General features: G+C 34.1%; 1 protein-coding gene across 1 annotated transcript; it reads right to left on the reverse strand.

Moving 5' to 3' along the window:
* Window positions 1–9851: 9851 nt before the first annotated feature.
* Window positions 9852–14598, reverse strand: LOC105794453 (uncharacterized). Its single transcript, XM_012623629.2, has 9 exons — window positions 14148–14598; window positions 13523–13707; window positions 12675–12853; window positions 12211–12495; window positions 12051–12109; window positions 11919–11955; window positions 11534–11605; window positions 10925–11246; window positions 9852–10463 (listed from the first exon to the last, which is right to left on the reverse strand). The coding sequence occupies exons 1-9, from the start codon at window positions 14266–14268 to the stop codon at window positions 10137–10139; spliced, it is 1587 nt and encodes a 528-aa protein (XP_012479083.1). The 5' UTR covers window positions 14269–14598; the 3' UTR covers window positions 9852–10136.
* Window positions 14599–14817: the final 219 nt, after the last annotated feature.

Raw genomic sequence — 14817 nt, forward strand, 5'->3', positions numbered from 1 at the left:
ATTTTCCAAACTTAAGACTAAACTATGACAAATCCATAATAGGAAAGAAAGAAAAAGAAAAAGCCCCCATTTTCGCAAAGGCTGAACCTAAACTCTCCAAAACCACGAACATTTCATCCTCGAAAAGATTATAAGAATTATTTTAGAATATACAAAAATTCTCAGAAACAACAAATAAATATGTCTTCACATGGACGACAAAATCTTAAACTAGTTAAGTAATTAGTAGAAATGAAAAAGAATTCTTGTATTCATACCAACAGCTCTCCTGTGAGGTATGGAACAACTCCTGACAGTATCTGAAGAGCACAATGATAAATGCCATAGATAACTTCATGATAGTCAATTTCACTTTTTATTAATTGATTATCTCTAGACATCATCAAATAAGAATCGCTTTATGCTAGCTTCAAGTTTTTCCGAACACCGCTCTATGACATTCATAGCAAGTCTCCGGCGACTTGAGTAACACCACGAGATTATAGATTCTAGAAATCAATTTCCTTCGAATTATAATTCTGGGGATAAATATAAGCACTGTACAATTTGTAAGCAATAAGCCAATAGCAAATATGAAATTTTACACTTTCATTACTACCTAATGCGATAATATAACAAGTAAAAGATCATCTCAACATCTTCACTCTCTTCTAACACCACAATCATGATTGTTTGCATAGTGATAAAACATTTTCTCGGATGATCATCCCCGTAATATGTAGTTAACATCACCCTCCACCAAGATAATTCAAAACATACAGAAAAGGATTTAAACAACATGCGATTCTTACTATAAAAGCAACTTAAGGGAAGATGGAACTTTCAAGTACCAACCTAACCACAAGACAGACATGCACACACAAATAGATATGCTCAAGATACTACAATGAACAAAAAGAGGTTGCAGGCATATCTTAGCCACTGCACTAAAATGAAATACTAAGACCAATATCATATTGTACCATAAAGCCATTTTAAAATTCTACATTCAATAAAAACAAAAGCACTCATGTTACATGTAACGCATACTTTTTGGTAAGCAGAACCGATGAGTAAACGGTTCTTGACATTAAATAAATAATGGAATAAAACATACCTTACAACAGAAAAAAATGTACTGAACATTTCATTAGCCAAATCATCACATTCAAGATCCAACATCACAACACATGATCTATATTTCGCAAGAATCTCCAAAATTACAACTATCCTTCTAAATGATGGACCATCGGTGTTGCTCAAACCATTGAAAGTGTCAACAATCAAGTTAAAAATATCTTGTTAGGCAAAATATCAGAACTTCTCATCAAATCCAAAAGCTCCAACCCTTTATTAGCAAGGCCAAACCTACAATACCCACAAACCAAAGTCCTAAAACTAAACTCATTCGACAAGCAACCTTTCTCAGGCATTTTATCAAACAACTATCGGCAAGCATTTAGAGACTAGAAAATACTAACAATATTCAGAAGCACAATAATAAAATGTATTTATCACCCAATGCCGAGGTAAGATCACATTCACTCACTACAGCTTTTTCTTCTATCTTCTCTTTTCTACATCCAAAAAATTTTGCCACAAAAATTAGCATATATATGCTTCAAATAGGAAAGGTCAAAAGAACTGCATGGTGTTTCTGCATCAGGAACTTGTGGTACTTGGAAAAAATAGGTTAGGACTGCAAACGTGAAAACAAACAAGAATGATGTTTAATAACTTACCCTTCTTCACATGCATTGCTCTCTGCTAAAACAGCTAGCAATGCTTACACGGCATGCAGTGAATGGGAAAAGGTGATTTTCTCTGGTTCTTCGTAAAAAGGTTTCTAATAACTTGGGTTTTGTTTGGATACCAAGAAAGTACAGTGGGCAAGACTCTTGAGGAAATAAGCGAAAGCGAAAATGTATATATACGAGTATAGGATTTGGATGAATGCAGTGAATGGGAAAAAGTGGTGCAATGCAAAGGGTAATATAATGAGTTGTGAGGTAGACACGTAGGGCGATGTTGCAGTACAGGTTACAACGTGTCCTGCCTCTTACATGCGGTGGACACATGCAAAGGGTAATATTTGCTGGTTTTGATTCGATTTGAATGAAATGTGCTAATTAAATGAACGAAATATTTGCTTGTCGGGTCGAATTGTCTTAGAGTGTCCTCCAAACAAATGTCTTCTATGGCCCATCAAAAAATGAGGAAATTTCCACCTTGAGTTGTCACAAATACCTCACTATGAAGGCAAACAAGATAATCTATGGCGACCATCCCGAAGAAAAGTTCAAAGTAGTAATCCCATCAAAAAGATGATAATAATCCAATCTCAAAGGCTTTACTTAAAGGAAAATGGGTGGTCAAATCTTATAAGCTAATGCTTAAGACCTTATATGGAGCAAGTTCTTCCTCGAATGCCAGCATCTATTTTGTCTGCAAGTTGGGAAACATGTCCAATAATGGAGCCATTGTTTTCTCAGCATTGTATATTTTCCCGGATGCCAAAAAGATATATGTATTGTTACCGAATCCCATTCCTCTTAGCATCAACCCAACCTAGTAGGTGCAAGAAGATATTATCATTAAAAAAATGAAATTTGCACATTCATAATTAACTTGAACAAATGACTAAACAACTATATGTACAAATTCATTTTTGAATATTATCATTAAAAAAATAAAATTTAATCAAAAAAAGCTATAAAAGTTATTAAAAGTAAAATTATTAATGATTATCAATAATTTCTAAAATATATCAAAATATAAAAATGCTAAAAATCATTTAAAATTAAAAATAAAATAATTTGAATTTAAAATATATATTAAAATTAGGTAACTCGTTATTCATCAATATGTCTAAAAAATTCATTCAAATAAATATTCATATTAATTTTTCATATGTATTATGAATACAAGGAGAAGAGTACAATGACAACTCCAATGGCATATTTACTATGGTCAATGCAATTCTAGTCATTGCTTTACTCTCTTACAGCTTCTTCAACATTGAATTTATTTTATTACCAAATACTACAAACTTGCATTATGTATATATCTTTTAAATTTATTTATTATATAATATTATATTTTAATTGTATTTCCACATATACAAACATACATATAATGTGCATATATGTATATAGAAGTGAAAAGTTTAACAATAGTAATTTAATGGAAATAAAGATATAATAGTGCAAATGATAATAAATATGATAGTGAATACAAAATTAATAAAACTAATATATAGTGAAAGTAACATTGACAACTCATATTAAATAAACATATCAGTGCTTGTAGCCAAAGGCCCAAAGGTTCCGTACTGCTCCAAATTGTGGAGTCAGGACTTAGGACCAAGCTTTTTTTCCCTCAAAGAGAAGATGAACAGAGACGTACTTGCCCCCTGTATTTATTTGACAAAAACATGAAGAAATTGTATTGTAGATAGATTTTTAAGCAAGAAACGTGAACCAATGCTTCTTGCAGATTTTTTCTTTAATTTTATCAGTTTGCCCTAGAGACTTAAGTTTGATATCCATATAAATATGTCTTGTGTCCAAGAGAATCAGAAATTGAGTAAATATGAGACTTGAATATTATATTTTTATTGCATTCATTTCCCCTTTTTCCATTAAGTTGAAGCTTTCAATTAAGGTGCCAGTAAACTTAGGTTGTAAAGTGTTTTATTTTTTTGGGGTGTGGCTAGATAAAGATTAGCATTGGGAGACGTCTAATATAACTTATAGACTATATATTTGCTCTATGATTCTTGGTGAATGCTACCACATTGACTGAATTATATCAATGACAATAGATGGTAAAGACACGAAATTTTGTGGAGGGAGATAGTAGCTTAGCAACAAAAGTTGTTTGGGATGATGAGCTGACGTTGATATTTTGTGAACTTTGTTTGAATGAATTCAATGCTGGTAATAGACTGACAACTCATCTAAACTTAAAAGGATGGGAAAATGTCATTGCTCTTTTTCAAGCAAAAACACAAAAAAATTATGGAAAACCTCAATTGAAAAATAAGTGGGATACATTAAAAAAGGAATGGAGGTTATGGAGGGAGTTGCTTAAGGAATCTACAGGTATTGGATGGTGTCCATCTAAAAAGACGGTCGATGCTACCGAAGAATGGTGGGCTGCAAAAATACAGGTTAGTGTTCACTTTGTCATTATTTTAATGCATAAAGTTTATTGAAATTAATAATTTACAATTATAAAAATCTTAGTATAACATTTAACATTTAACATGTTATGTAGGAAAATCTTGATTTTAAAGGATTTAATAAGAAAGGAATTGAACCACGATTGAATGAGTTAATGTGGCAAATGTTTGGTGGCATTGTAGCCACCGGAGAGAACGCATGGGCACCTTCGTCTAGTGTTCTTTCAAGTGGGGTTCCTATGGGAGATAATGCATCTAATAAGGGATTTGGTGATTCAGATGAACATAGTAACAAGAATGAATGTATTCCTCCTGATGAGGTACCATCAAACCCTTCTCATGAAATTTCTATTCGAAGAAAGCAAACACTTGGGGCTGTACAGGGTAAAGGAAAATAATCAAGTTCAAGTAGAAAATCATCAAGAAATACATTAACTACTCAGATTAAGAAATTTTGTGAGAGTATGGCTAGTCCAAGAAAGTCAGTGAATGAAATTATTTTTCCTCACTCTCAATATACTATTTCAAATGCAATGGATGCTTTGCGTGCTTTGGGAGATGAAATTCCAAAAAAAAGATGAACTGTACTATTTTGCCACCAAAATGTTCCAAATATCGGTGAAACGAGAAGTGTTTTTGAACTTAGATCCAGATGATAGGGTTTGGTGGCTTCGACGTGAGTATGCTAAACAAAATCCAATTGCATCATTTTCATCCTTGGTAGCAACATCCTCATTTCCCTTCCAACCATACCATCAACCACCTCCACCATAAGCTCCTTAGAATTATTATTGTAATATAACTATACTACTTTTTTATATGTAAAACTAATGTATGATACTTTTTATGTTTGGTATTTTTATGCTATGCTTTTAATCAAGTTTCTGTGTTGTATAGAATGTCACGAGATTTTAAAGGATTTATTTTCATTTGATTACTTTTTCAGGTTATGGATGAATTTAACAATATGTATAATTGTTTTGATATGAATTATGATACCCCTGAATTAAGTGAAGAAGCTCAACGAAGAATAGCCACAATTGTTACCCAAGTTGAGAACAACAATTATCATGAAGAGGAAGAATATGTGTTAAGCAGTGTATTGGTACACCATGAAACTTATTTCACTATGCAATCGCGTATGGATTCAAATTATATAGGTCAAATATGGGTGGACGAAGTATTAATTGGACACGATGATCATTGCATGAATAGTTTTAGGATGCCAAAAGATATATTTCACAGCTTGTTGCATGATTTGCAAACAAATTATGGCTTAAAGAATGGGAAAGTATCGGCGATGGAGAAGTTAGCATTATCATTGTACATTCTTGGAAATAGAGAATCAAATTCAAATGCAACAGAGCGATTTCAACGATCTGGGGAAACTGTTAGTCGAATTTTTACTGGTATGTTGCATATATTTGTTTGAATGGGAATAGACACGATTAAACCCACTGAAGGTCAATTCGAGGAAGTACCGAACCATATTCGACATGATACAAGATATTGGCCTCACTTTAAGGTAATATTTACACAATCTTTATATTTTTAAAATATAAATTATTTCTAACTTTTATCTTATTACTTGTATTTATTTTAAAGGATTGTATTGGGGCCATAGATGAAACACACATAAAAGCATGCATTTTGCCTTCTTGTCAAATACCTTATATCAGACGGAAAGGTGAACCAACTCAAAATATTATGGCAGTTTGTGACTTCAACATGTGCTTTATTTTTGCATTTCCTGGTTGCCAAGGAACAACACATGATAGTAGATATTTTTTTCCAAGCACTTAGAAAACAAGAGTTGAAGTTCCACACCCTCCACCAGGTTGAACTTTAATTTTTTAATTACTTTTTACATAAAAAAATATTAAAAATTTTATATTATTTTTAAACTTAATATTATGTTTTACTTTTTTTTAGGAAAATATTATCTTGTGGATTCAAGATATCCACAAATGGCAGGTTTTCTAGGTCCATATAGGGGGAATGATATCATTTACCTGATTTTCGTTGAGGTAATCATCAAGTATCTGGAAAAAAAAGAAATCTTTAATCATGCCCATTCTTCGTTACGCTATGTGATTGAACGAACATTTGGAGTGTGGAAAAAGATGGCCAATATTAAGAGATATTCCAAGTTATTCATTCAACAAGCAAGTTTTAATAGTTATTGCAACAATGGTTTTGCATAATTACATTAGAAGACATGCTTGGTCAAATGATGAGGATTTTCGAGAATTTGAGAATATACCCAACATGCCAAACTCTTCAAACCAGTTTGACAGAGGTGAATCGAGTTCTTCTAACAGAGAAAGTGACCTTGAAATCACGATGTTAAGGGAAACCATTGCAACTAGTTTAATGAATCCATATTTGTAAAAGCATTTTGTATCATAACCTAATTTCTAGTAATAATGAAACTTGTTATGTCTTATGTTATATCTTTTTTTATTAAAAATCATCCGTTTAGATACTTCAAAATTTTATCCAAGTATAATGTTACTATTTGTGAAAATAATATTTATCATTGTTATAAAAAATATTTAACTATAAAAATTAAAAATAATTATCCTTTTATCTAATAAATAATTTAAATTAATTATATAACTCATTAAAATATTGGAAGATACATTTTAATATTTTATTAAATGAATTTATAAATTCACATATTTTAATAATTTTAAAAAAGTAAAATAATTTAAAAAACTTATATTATATATCAATTCTAATCTGATGTCCTTAATAATAATTTTTTATTCTCACCTCACCGCTACAGCTGCGTTTGAATCCAAACACACACTCCATTTTTTCTAATCTCACCGCTATAGTATTCAATCTCACCGCTACAGTAACTAATCTCACCACCACCGCTGTTTTAAACCTCACCGGAGGTAAACACACAGCCCATCCAAACTAGCCCAAGGTCAAAGAATGGGATATTCAAGCCAAAAGCGATTTCAACAAGTTTGACTGAAAAAAAAAAAACATTAACCATTGAAGAAGCCTTCAAGAGGGAAGCAAGGACAAAAGCCGCTCAGCAGGAGTTCAATGCCTTACTTCAGAATTAAACTTGGGATTTAGCCCCTTCTACCTGAAAATAGAAGAGCAATAGGGTGTAAATGGATTTTTAAGCTGAAAAGAAATGCAGATGGATCTGTTTCTAGGTATAAAGGACGGTTGGTGGTTAAGGGATACTTGCAAGAGGCCTGGATTGACTTTCAAGAGACATTTAGTCATGTAGTCAAGCCAACAATGATCAGGGTTGTCCTCACACTTGCTGTTACCTTTGGTTGGCTACTTCGACAAGTTCACATTAATAATGCTTTTCTAAAATGAGATATCGCTGAGGAAATTTACATGCTATAACCACCAGGATTTGAGCAGCATCTTGATGGTCAATAGTTGGTGTGCAAATTGAAAAAGGCTTTGTATGGCGTCAAGCAAGCTCCTCGAGCATGGTTTCACAAGCTAAAGGAGTATTTGTTGGCTGCTAAGTTTGATGTGTCAAAATCAGATGCCTCTCTCTTTGTCCAGCAGTGTGGGTCTACTTTTCTCTATGTTGGTCTATGTAGATGACATTATTGTCACTGGCAACAATTCACAAGTTGTGGATGAGTTTGTTCAGTCGTTAGACTCTCGTTTTTCTCTGAAAGATTTAGGGAGGTTGAGTTATTTTTTTGGGATTGAAGTAACCTATATTTCGAATTGAATTTTCCTTAATCAAAGGAAGTACATACTTGACTTGCTCCAAAGGAGTTTGATGGATAAGTCCAAAGGATCCCCAACTCTAATGATTACTACTTGTAACTTATCAGCTCAGGTTGGCAGTCATGTTGAAGATGATTTTGTCTATCGAAGTATCGTTAGAGCATTACAATACATTGTAATCACAAGACCAGACATCGCCTTTGCAGTGAAGTATGCTAATTCATGCATAAGCCACTTGATTTTCATTTTAAAGCTGTCTAACGAATTTTAAGGTACATATAGAATACCTTGGATCATGGGTTGGTGTTTAATCCAGCTCCAAAGCTGTCCCTCAAAGGATATTCAGATGCAAATTGGGGAACTGACGTTGATGATCGAAGGTTAACTACCAGGTTTTGTGTGTTTCTCGGTGGTAATCCAGTTTCATGGAGTTCAAGGAAGCAATAGGTAGTTTCTCGGTTGACGACTGAGGTTAAATATGGGAGCTTGGCTCATGCCACTGCAGAAGTGATTTAGTTACAATCCTTGCTCTCTGAGTTACATGTGAAAGTCAGCAGCAAAGCAATGATGTGGTGTGATAGTTCAGGAGTTATTGTTATTGCAGCAAATCTGGTTTTACATTCAAAGTTCAAGCATGTGGAGTTTGACCTATTCTTTATCAGAGAAAAGATTGTTGCGGGAACACTTCAAGTTGGTCGTGTTCCAAGTCAAGACCAAGTTGTTGATATCCTTACTAAACCATTGTGAGTTGGATTCTTCACTAAGTTCAGAAATCAACTTAGAGTTCTTAGCAAGAGTGACGAGTTACAAGGTAGCAGAAGACAGGAGTCACCAAGTAGGGGGAATGTTATGGAATTGGAATGTGTAACAAAGAATTAGTTAAAGTCTGTTAAGGTGGTTAGAGTTGTTAACAGCTAGTGCAACTATTTCTGTTTACAACTAATGTTTGTTGCATTAAATAGCAGACTAATGTCACTACTGTAATCAAGAGAGTTTTCATGAAATGATTCTTTTCAATCCATTGTTTTCTCTTTACAATCAATTGTTTTGCTGTTTTAATTTATTGTTTTCTCTATCTACTGATATCTCAACACTTCACAAACAACCCCACCATCACAATGTTGCTTAAATGTTCGTTGTGACAAAGAATGCAACATCTCCCCATGCTTTATGAATGTGAACAATATTAGCACCTAGATTTCTGCCAACGCATCCAGCAAGTTACTCGATCCGATGAAAATTTAAAATACTTTGTTTAGACATGACATTGAGAAGGTAAAAACAAATGGTTAAATTAAATGATAGTTAAATAATTTGATATAATGATGTATGAATTATTGATTTATTGTTATAATTTAATATAATGAAAGTTCTTTACATAAAAGAATACTTAGAAAATTTTAATTTTGTTAAACTCGACATGCTGAATGGAGCATGAAATACGATTATTAGATTGTTAAAATATTAATGGTATAAAAGGTTATGAAAATGTGTAAAATCTTTTAAATTTTATATTAGTATAAATAGATTCATTTCCTTTAATATAATGATACACAAAATATAAATTAAAATTTAAAAATATATTTTTATTTGAGTGGAGAAACACTTTTTGGCAATAACGTCCAGATTTTTTCATTACTTATCTGTGGAAAAATGCTTTTGAAACCCAAAGCTTTTCAATCCAAAACAATAAACAACGGAAATTCATCTTTAATGTGTACTTCTACTACAGGGGAGAGTGGCAATAGTAGGCCAAACTTGACAAAATCTGCTTGATAAGTTGGGAGATGGTGAGAAAGAATTTGGAGGAGAGAGGTGCAAAAATAATATTAATTGATATTTATTTTTAGTTTCATTTCTTCATTAATTAAAAATGTCATATGTGATTGGCTAATTTTTTTTCAACAAAGGTAACAATTGGACCATTTGTATGACGGAAGAATCACTTCGGAAAAAAAATTAGCATAGATGAGAAGAACACCCATTTTTCATTTAAGCCTATATATATTATGTATGTGTAGATGCATATATAAGACAACACAGAAACGATAAATTACCCTTCCAACTCAAAAATGGAGCTTTGCCCCATCTTGGTTTCTTTCCCGGTCTCGGATACAACGAAAAAGAATGTTATATAGACTTGAACCTAATTTCTTTCTATAATTTTAGACACTATTTGCGCTTGACAATGTTGTCTTGTTGTTTGTGTTGAAAATGTTTTTGCAGCTCATTAGTTTCATCGGCAACAGTATCTTCACAAACACTTCCTCCCTTCGGGGCGGTTTGCATAGAATATCCACAGAACCAGACACAGCAAAACTCCTACTGAGATTAACCCCAATCCTGCATTGACCATTTTAAGGTAACGCTCCAATGGATGGCAGTAATTCGAGGTGATATTTTGAAATGTATCCCGGACAAAATCGCAATTTTGAAGGCACAGTAAGGGTGGGGTATAGTGCTCAAGAGCATAACTCTCGTTAATCGCTGCCACCAGCTGTGTGAATCTGTCCGGCGTTATCCTTCCAGTGGTGTTGCATAGCCCAGATTCTGATACCATGCACGTGTAGTTCTGCCAAACCTAAACGAGAAAAAAAAAAGTTAAACCAAGTACAGTCAAGTTTCTCTTGCATAAAATAGAACAGCTTCATAATTACAGGATTTGCAATGAGATGTTCATCAAGTGCAGAAAAAAATAACACTTCAGTGTGAAAATGCAGGTATGCTACCTTTAACCTTAATTGGGTTTTGTATTTTTTTGTCCTTTATCAAACCTGACTGCAAGTTCATGCTTTAGCCCCTAAATGGTTTTACAACTTTAGGTTTTTCTGAATATCCTAGGAGCTTCAGTTGTAAAGCTGAATAAAATCATGCTATTCTCACTGGTCTTAGGTATGTAACTACCAACACATACACGCCAAACTCATCTACATTGATGTTCGGGATTACATATTCACAAGGGAAGGATGTAAGTTTATCCGGTAATGGCTATGTGCATCAGAGAAAACATGCAAACCAAATTATCGAAGCTGATAGACATACCAGTGAAGCATTTGCCATAGACACCTCATAAGACCCGCACTGCCGATCTTGGAGCTGAGAGTCAAATGGGTAACATAAAGGAGGCATAGTAGGCCCAGACTGATTGTAGTGACGATTGTCGTCTGGGGAAAGATCTATATTTGCAATGGAGTAGATATATGTATTGACAACATCTACTATACTAGTGATGACTTGTTTGCTTTGAGTGAGTGTATGGTTTGTTGTTCTCGGATCAACACAAGGAAGGATGTTACTAAGAGCAGTCTCCGCGTGGGGATTTTCCACCCATTCTTCCATAGCCAAACAAGTGTCAGAAATTGCACTGAAACACACAAAAGAGATCGTATATCCATCAGACAATGGCATCCACATGGGCATCTTGTGCATCAAAGCAAAAAAAAAATGACATGGAGGAAGCAATTTGTTCCAAAAAAATTTTGGCAAGCAACTTCGAAATATCGAATACAAAAGAGCTGATGCATCTTGTATATAAACAAGCTAAGGGTATGATGGATGCAATTGCCAAACTAGGTTTTAGAATTTTTTATAAGCAAAGCAAAAATGTAGGAAAACTTTGGAAATCTCTTCCACCTAAACCGAACATCTTACTTGTTCATGATTACAAAAACGCCATAAAGAATGAATGTAACAGCTACTAGCAACCATCCGCTGACTATGAATCTGCAACAAGTAGTTGGTAGTGTCAGAAAGTGATGTGAAGTTCTAGTATAATTGAAATAAGAGCATTCACCAACCAAGGGGGTGGTTAGTTTCACATGTTTTCGGTTTCCATTTGTACCCTAAATGAGCTAGATAACTTCGAAAACAAGGGATTCCAATGTAGTAAATACGTTGGATAATCAATCATAATAAATTTTCAATCTACGGCTCCAATAGTTATTATCCTATCTCATTCATCATTTATGATGTAAAACTATGATGCAAAATGTAGAACCGTTTTCTATTAGACAACACTGGCCAAAAATGAACTTACATGTGAATGGCATGTTGGTGACCTAGGATAGACATCACTGAAACAAAACAAGGTACAAATTCCGGATAGGTCAGAGACATGTAAATGATAAACATAAGATTAAAGTCATCAAAATCTTCTAATGATACTTACAAAGACCAAGCAGAGCCAAAATTAGCATCACAGCTGCCACGGTGATCAATGCTAATCGCCTGAAAACAAATTTCAAATAGGCCAACTCAGTATTAATATGTTGATATGCAAACTAGTTCTAAAGTGAAGAGGTATTATTAATTGTTTTAGGGGACCATACACAGCATTGAAGACTCTTTTTATTTTGACAGCATTTTCATCAGTCTTCTCAGTAAGCGTATCTGCTGCTGTGTTTAGATCTATGTTCAACTTGTCAATGTCAGTCATGATATCGGAAGGAAGGAAAACCTGAGCCACACTGATGGTTTTCGCTAGAGATAGGTACTGTGTAACATTCTTTAGGATCTGTACAGTATAGTCTGACTGGTTTACAACATAATTCAAAGTATGCAACGCTTCATCATGAAATTCATCTTGCCCAATAGAAAGAAGAATACATCCAGTCCTGTTCAGTAGAGACTTAGGGTTAGTAAAAACTAGCCAAAAAGTGGCTAATATCATTTTCAAGAAAAAAACATATACACAGAAACCTCACACATTCCATTGGAAGGTGCATAAATAAGTATAAGATAAAAAGCTCAACAAAGATCTTAATTGTAAAAAGTCCCAAGTTTGGGTCCTTACGCAGCAACACTTGTGAACAATATGAGCATTACAAGACAAATAGTTTGTGAGTGATCTGATTTTTTTCCTTCGATGTTTATTCTCCATCCACAACAATGATACACCGCAAGAACCAAGCCAAAAGAAACAAACCATAAGGCAGCGAAAATGAATCCAGCAGCACCTGTAAATCCAACAGACTGCAGAGTGCAGACACAACAGCCGAAATGCCGATTAGGAATATCTGATATATCATACACAATTTCCAAAAGTAATGCAGAATGCAATCCTCAGGAACAAGATGTGTGTTAAACATCTTAGTGTAATAAAATATTAATAATTCTTGTAGCTTTAAAAGCTGTTTGAGTGGGGCATAAATAACAAAACCCTTGTCTGCCAATTTTTATAGCTCATCTAAGAAAATTTCCTACCAGCTCCACCATATTTACTTTCTAATAGCCATACTCTTCCCAATTCAGTTCATTGAAAAATTGAACGAATCACACTACATTTCTTCCTGTAAAAGATCAATAAAAGCACTTCTGACTCCAATACAAATACAGGAAGAGTCAGGATAATAGGAAGTGCATATTTCTCTAGCTTTTAAGTCCCAAATGAGTATAACAAAATTTGTCCCTTTTCTTGAATACATTAAACTTTCATCCAAACAACAACACTATCTGTTTCAAGTTTTATATGTTTCCCTGCATTAGATCTACATATATTAAGATTCTGGTCTCATTTGACATGGATTCTAACTTCAGCTTAAGGATACAGTCTTTATAAAAATACGATATTCACAGTCCAACAATACCAAGAATGATCAATGAAAAGACTAGCAAGAATGCAAGGCATAGCCAAGACTTTACCGCCCAGTAATGCCGGTTGGTAATATCCCACCCACCGAGATAATGCTTGAAATGGCGAAGAATGTCCGGCCTATTTGTCCTTTTTGCAGCCAAAACCAGGGTGCTTGGAGGTTCATCATTTGTAGGAGCTGGTGCTTCTCCCAGCTCAGATATTTCATTCTTCCATGGACCTAAATTCACCCCTCCTGCATACACAACAAACAGAAACTAAAAATGAAACAATTGGAGATATCTAATAGCAACAAAAGTCAGTCCTTTGGCTTAATTACATAGGTTAAGAACTTCAGATCAAAGTAAGCATTGAGAAAAAAGCAAAAAGCAAAAGAGCAAAAAAATAAAGGATCAACAGAGTTTCCAAAACCAACACTGAACTCTGCCAATTACTTTAATCTGGCTTACAGTTCAACAAAGAAAGAGATAACCCCAGTATCCAAAATTCCTTTTTATTTTCTTCCCCTTTCCTTTCTTTTTTATATAACAAAGAAGATCAAATATCATCAACAACACAGACGACAAAAAAGCCCAGATAGAAGAGAAAATAACAACCAAACAACAAACCATAAAAGCGATGTACATTAAAACAGTAACGTCACAAATTAAAAGAGAAGGCAAAAAGAAAACCAACCAAAAACGAACTTGACATGATCTGTGATCGGTCCATTGTGAGCCGAAACTGGAACTGAGAATAAACAGCCGAAGCCTAAAAGAAGCAAGAAAACGAAGTATCTAAACAAAATCTTCTTCATTTTCGGCTTTAAGCAGCACCCTTTACTGGAAACTCGTTGTTATGATCCCAAAGGCAACCAACCCAGAAAATCCAAATGTTAGAGACATTCCCAGGATGAAAAAAAACTAGAACCCAAGGCAGCAGTGGCAGTGAGAAAAGAAAGAGAAGAAAGTGTAGAGGTTTCAGGGTCATGAATTGAAAAAATAAATGTGGGGTGGAGGGGATTGATATGGAGACAGAGTCACATGGGAGGGAGGACACCGAAAAGGCGGGTGGAAACAGTGTTGCTCCTTAAGTCTTAACCAATCTTTGTAAATACTCTTTACCGAGCTTATAGCTATAGGTTTGTTCAGATACAGCCACTTTTCAAGTGGATTACGCAAAAGAATAAACTTAAGAAATAGAGTGGAATATCGGCTGCAAATGGGCTTCTTTTCCTTCCTTCCATTTCCTGCTTTCTACCCACTTCTTTTGTCTCTTTCCTACTTTCATGTTTTCTCTAACTACTTTATTCACACTAACTCTCTTTAATTACCATATTCAATACCCTTTACTTGACGATTATAAG

The sequence above is a fragment of the Gossypium raimondii genome, chromosome 3 (assembly GCF_025698545.1).
Source record: "Gossypium raimondii isolate GPD5lz chromosome 3, ASM2569854v1, whole genome shotgun sequence".
Classification (NCBI taxonomy): Eukaryota; Viridiplantae; Streptophyta; class Magnoliopsida; order Malvales; family Malvaceae; genus Gossypium; species Gossypium raimondii.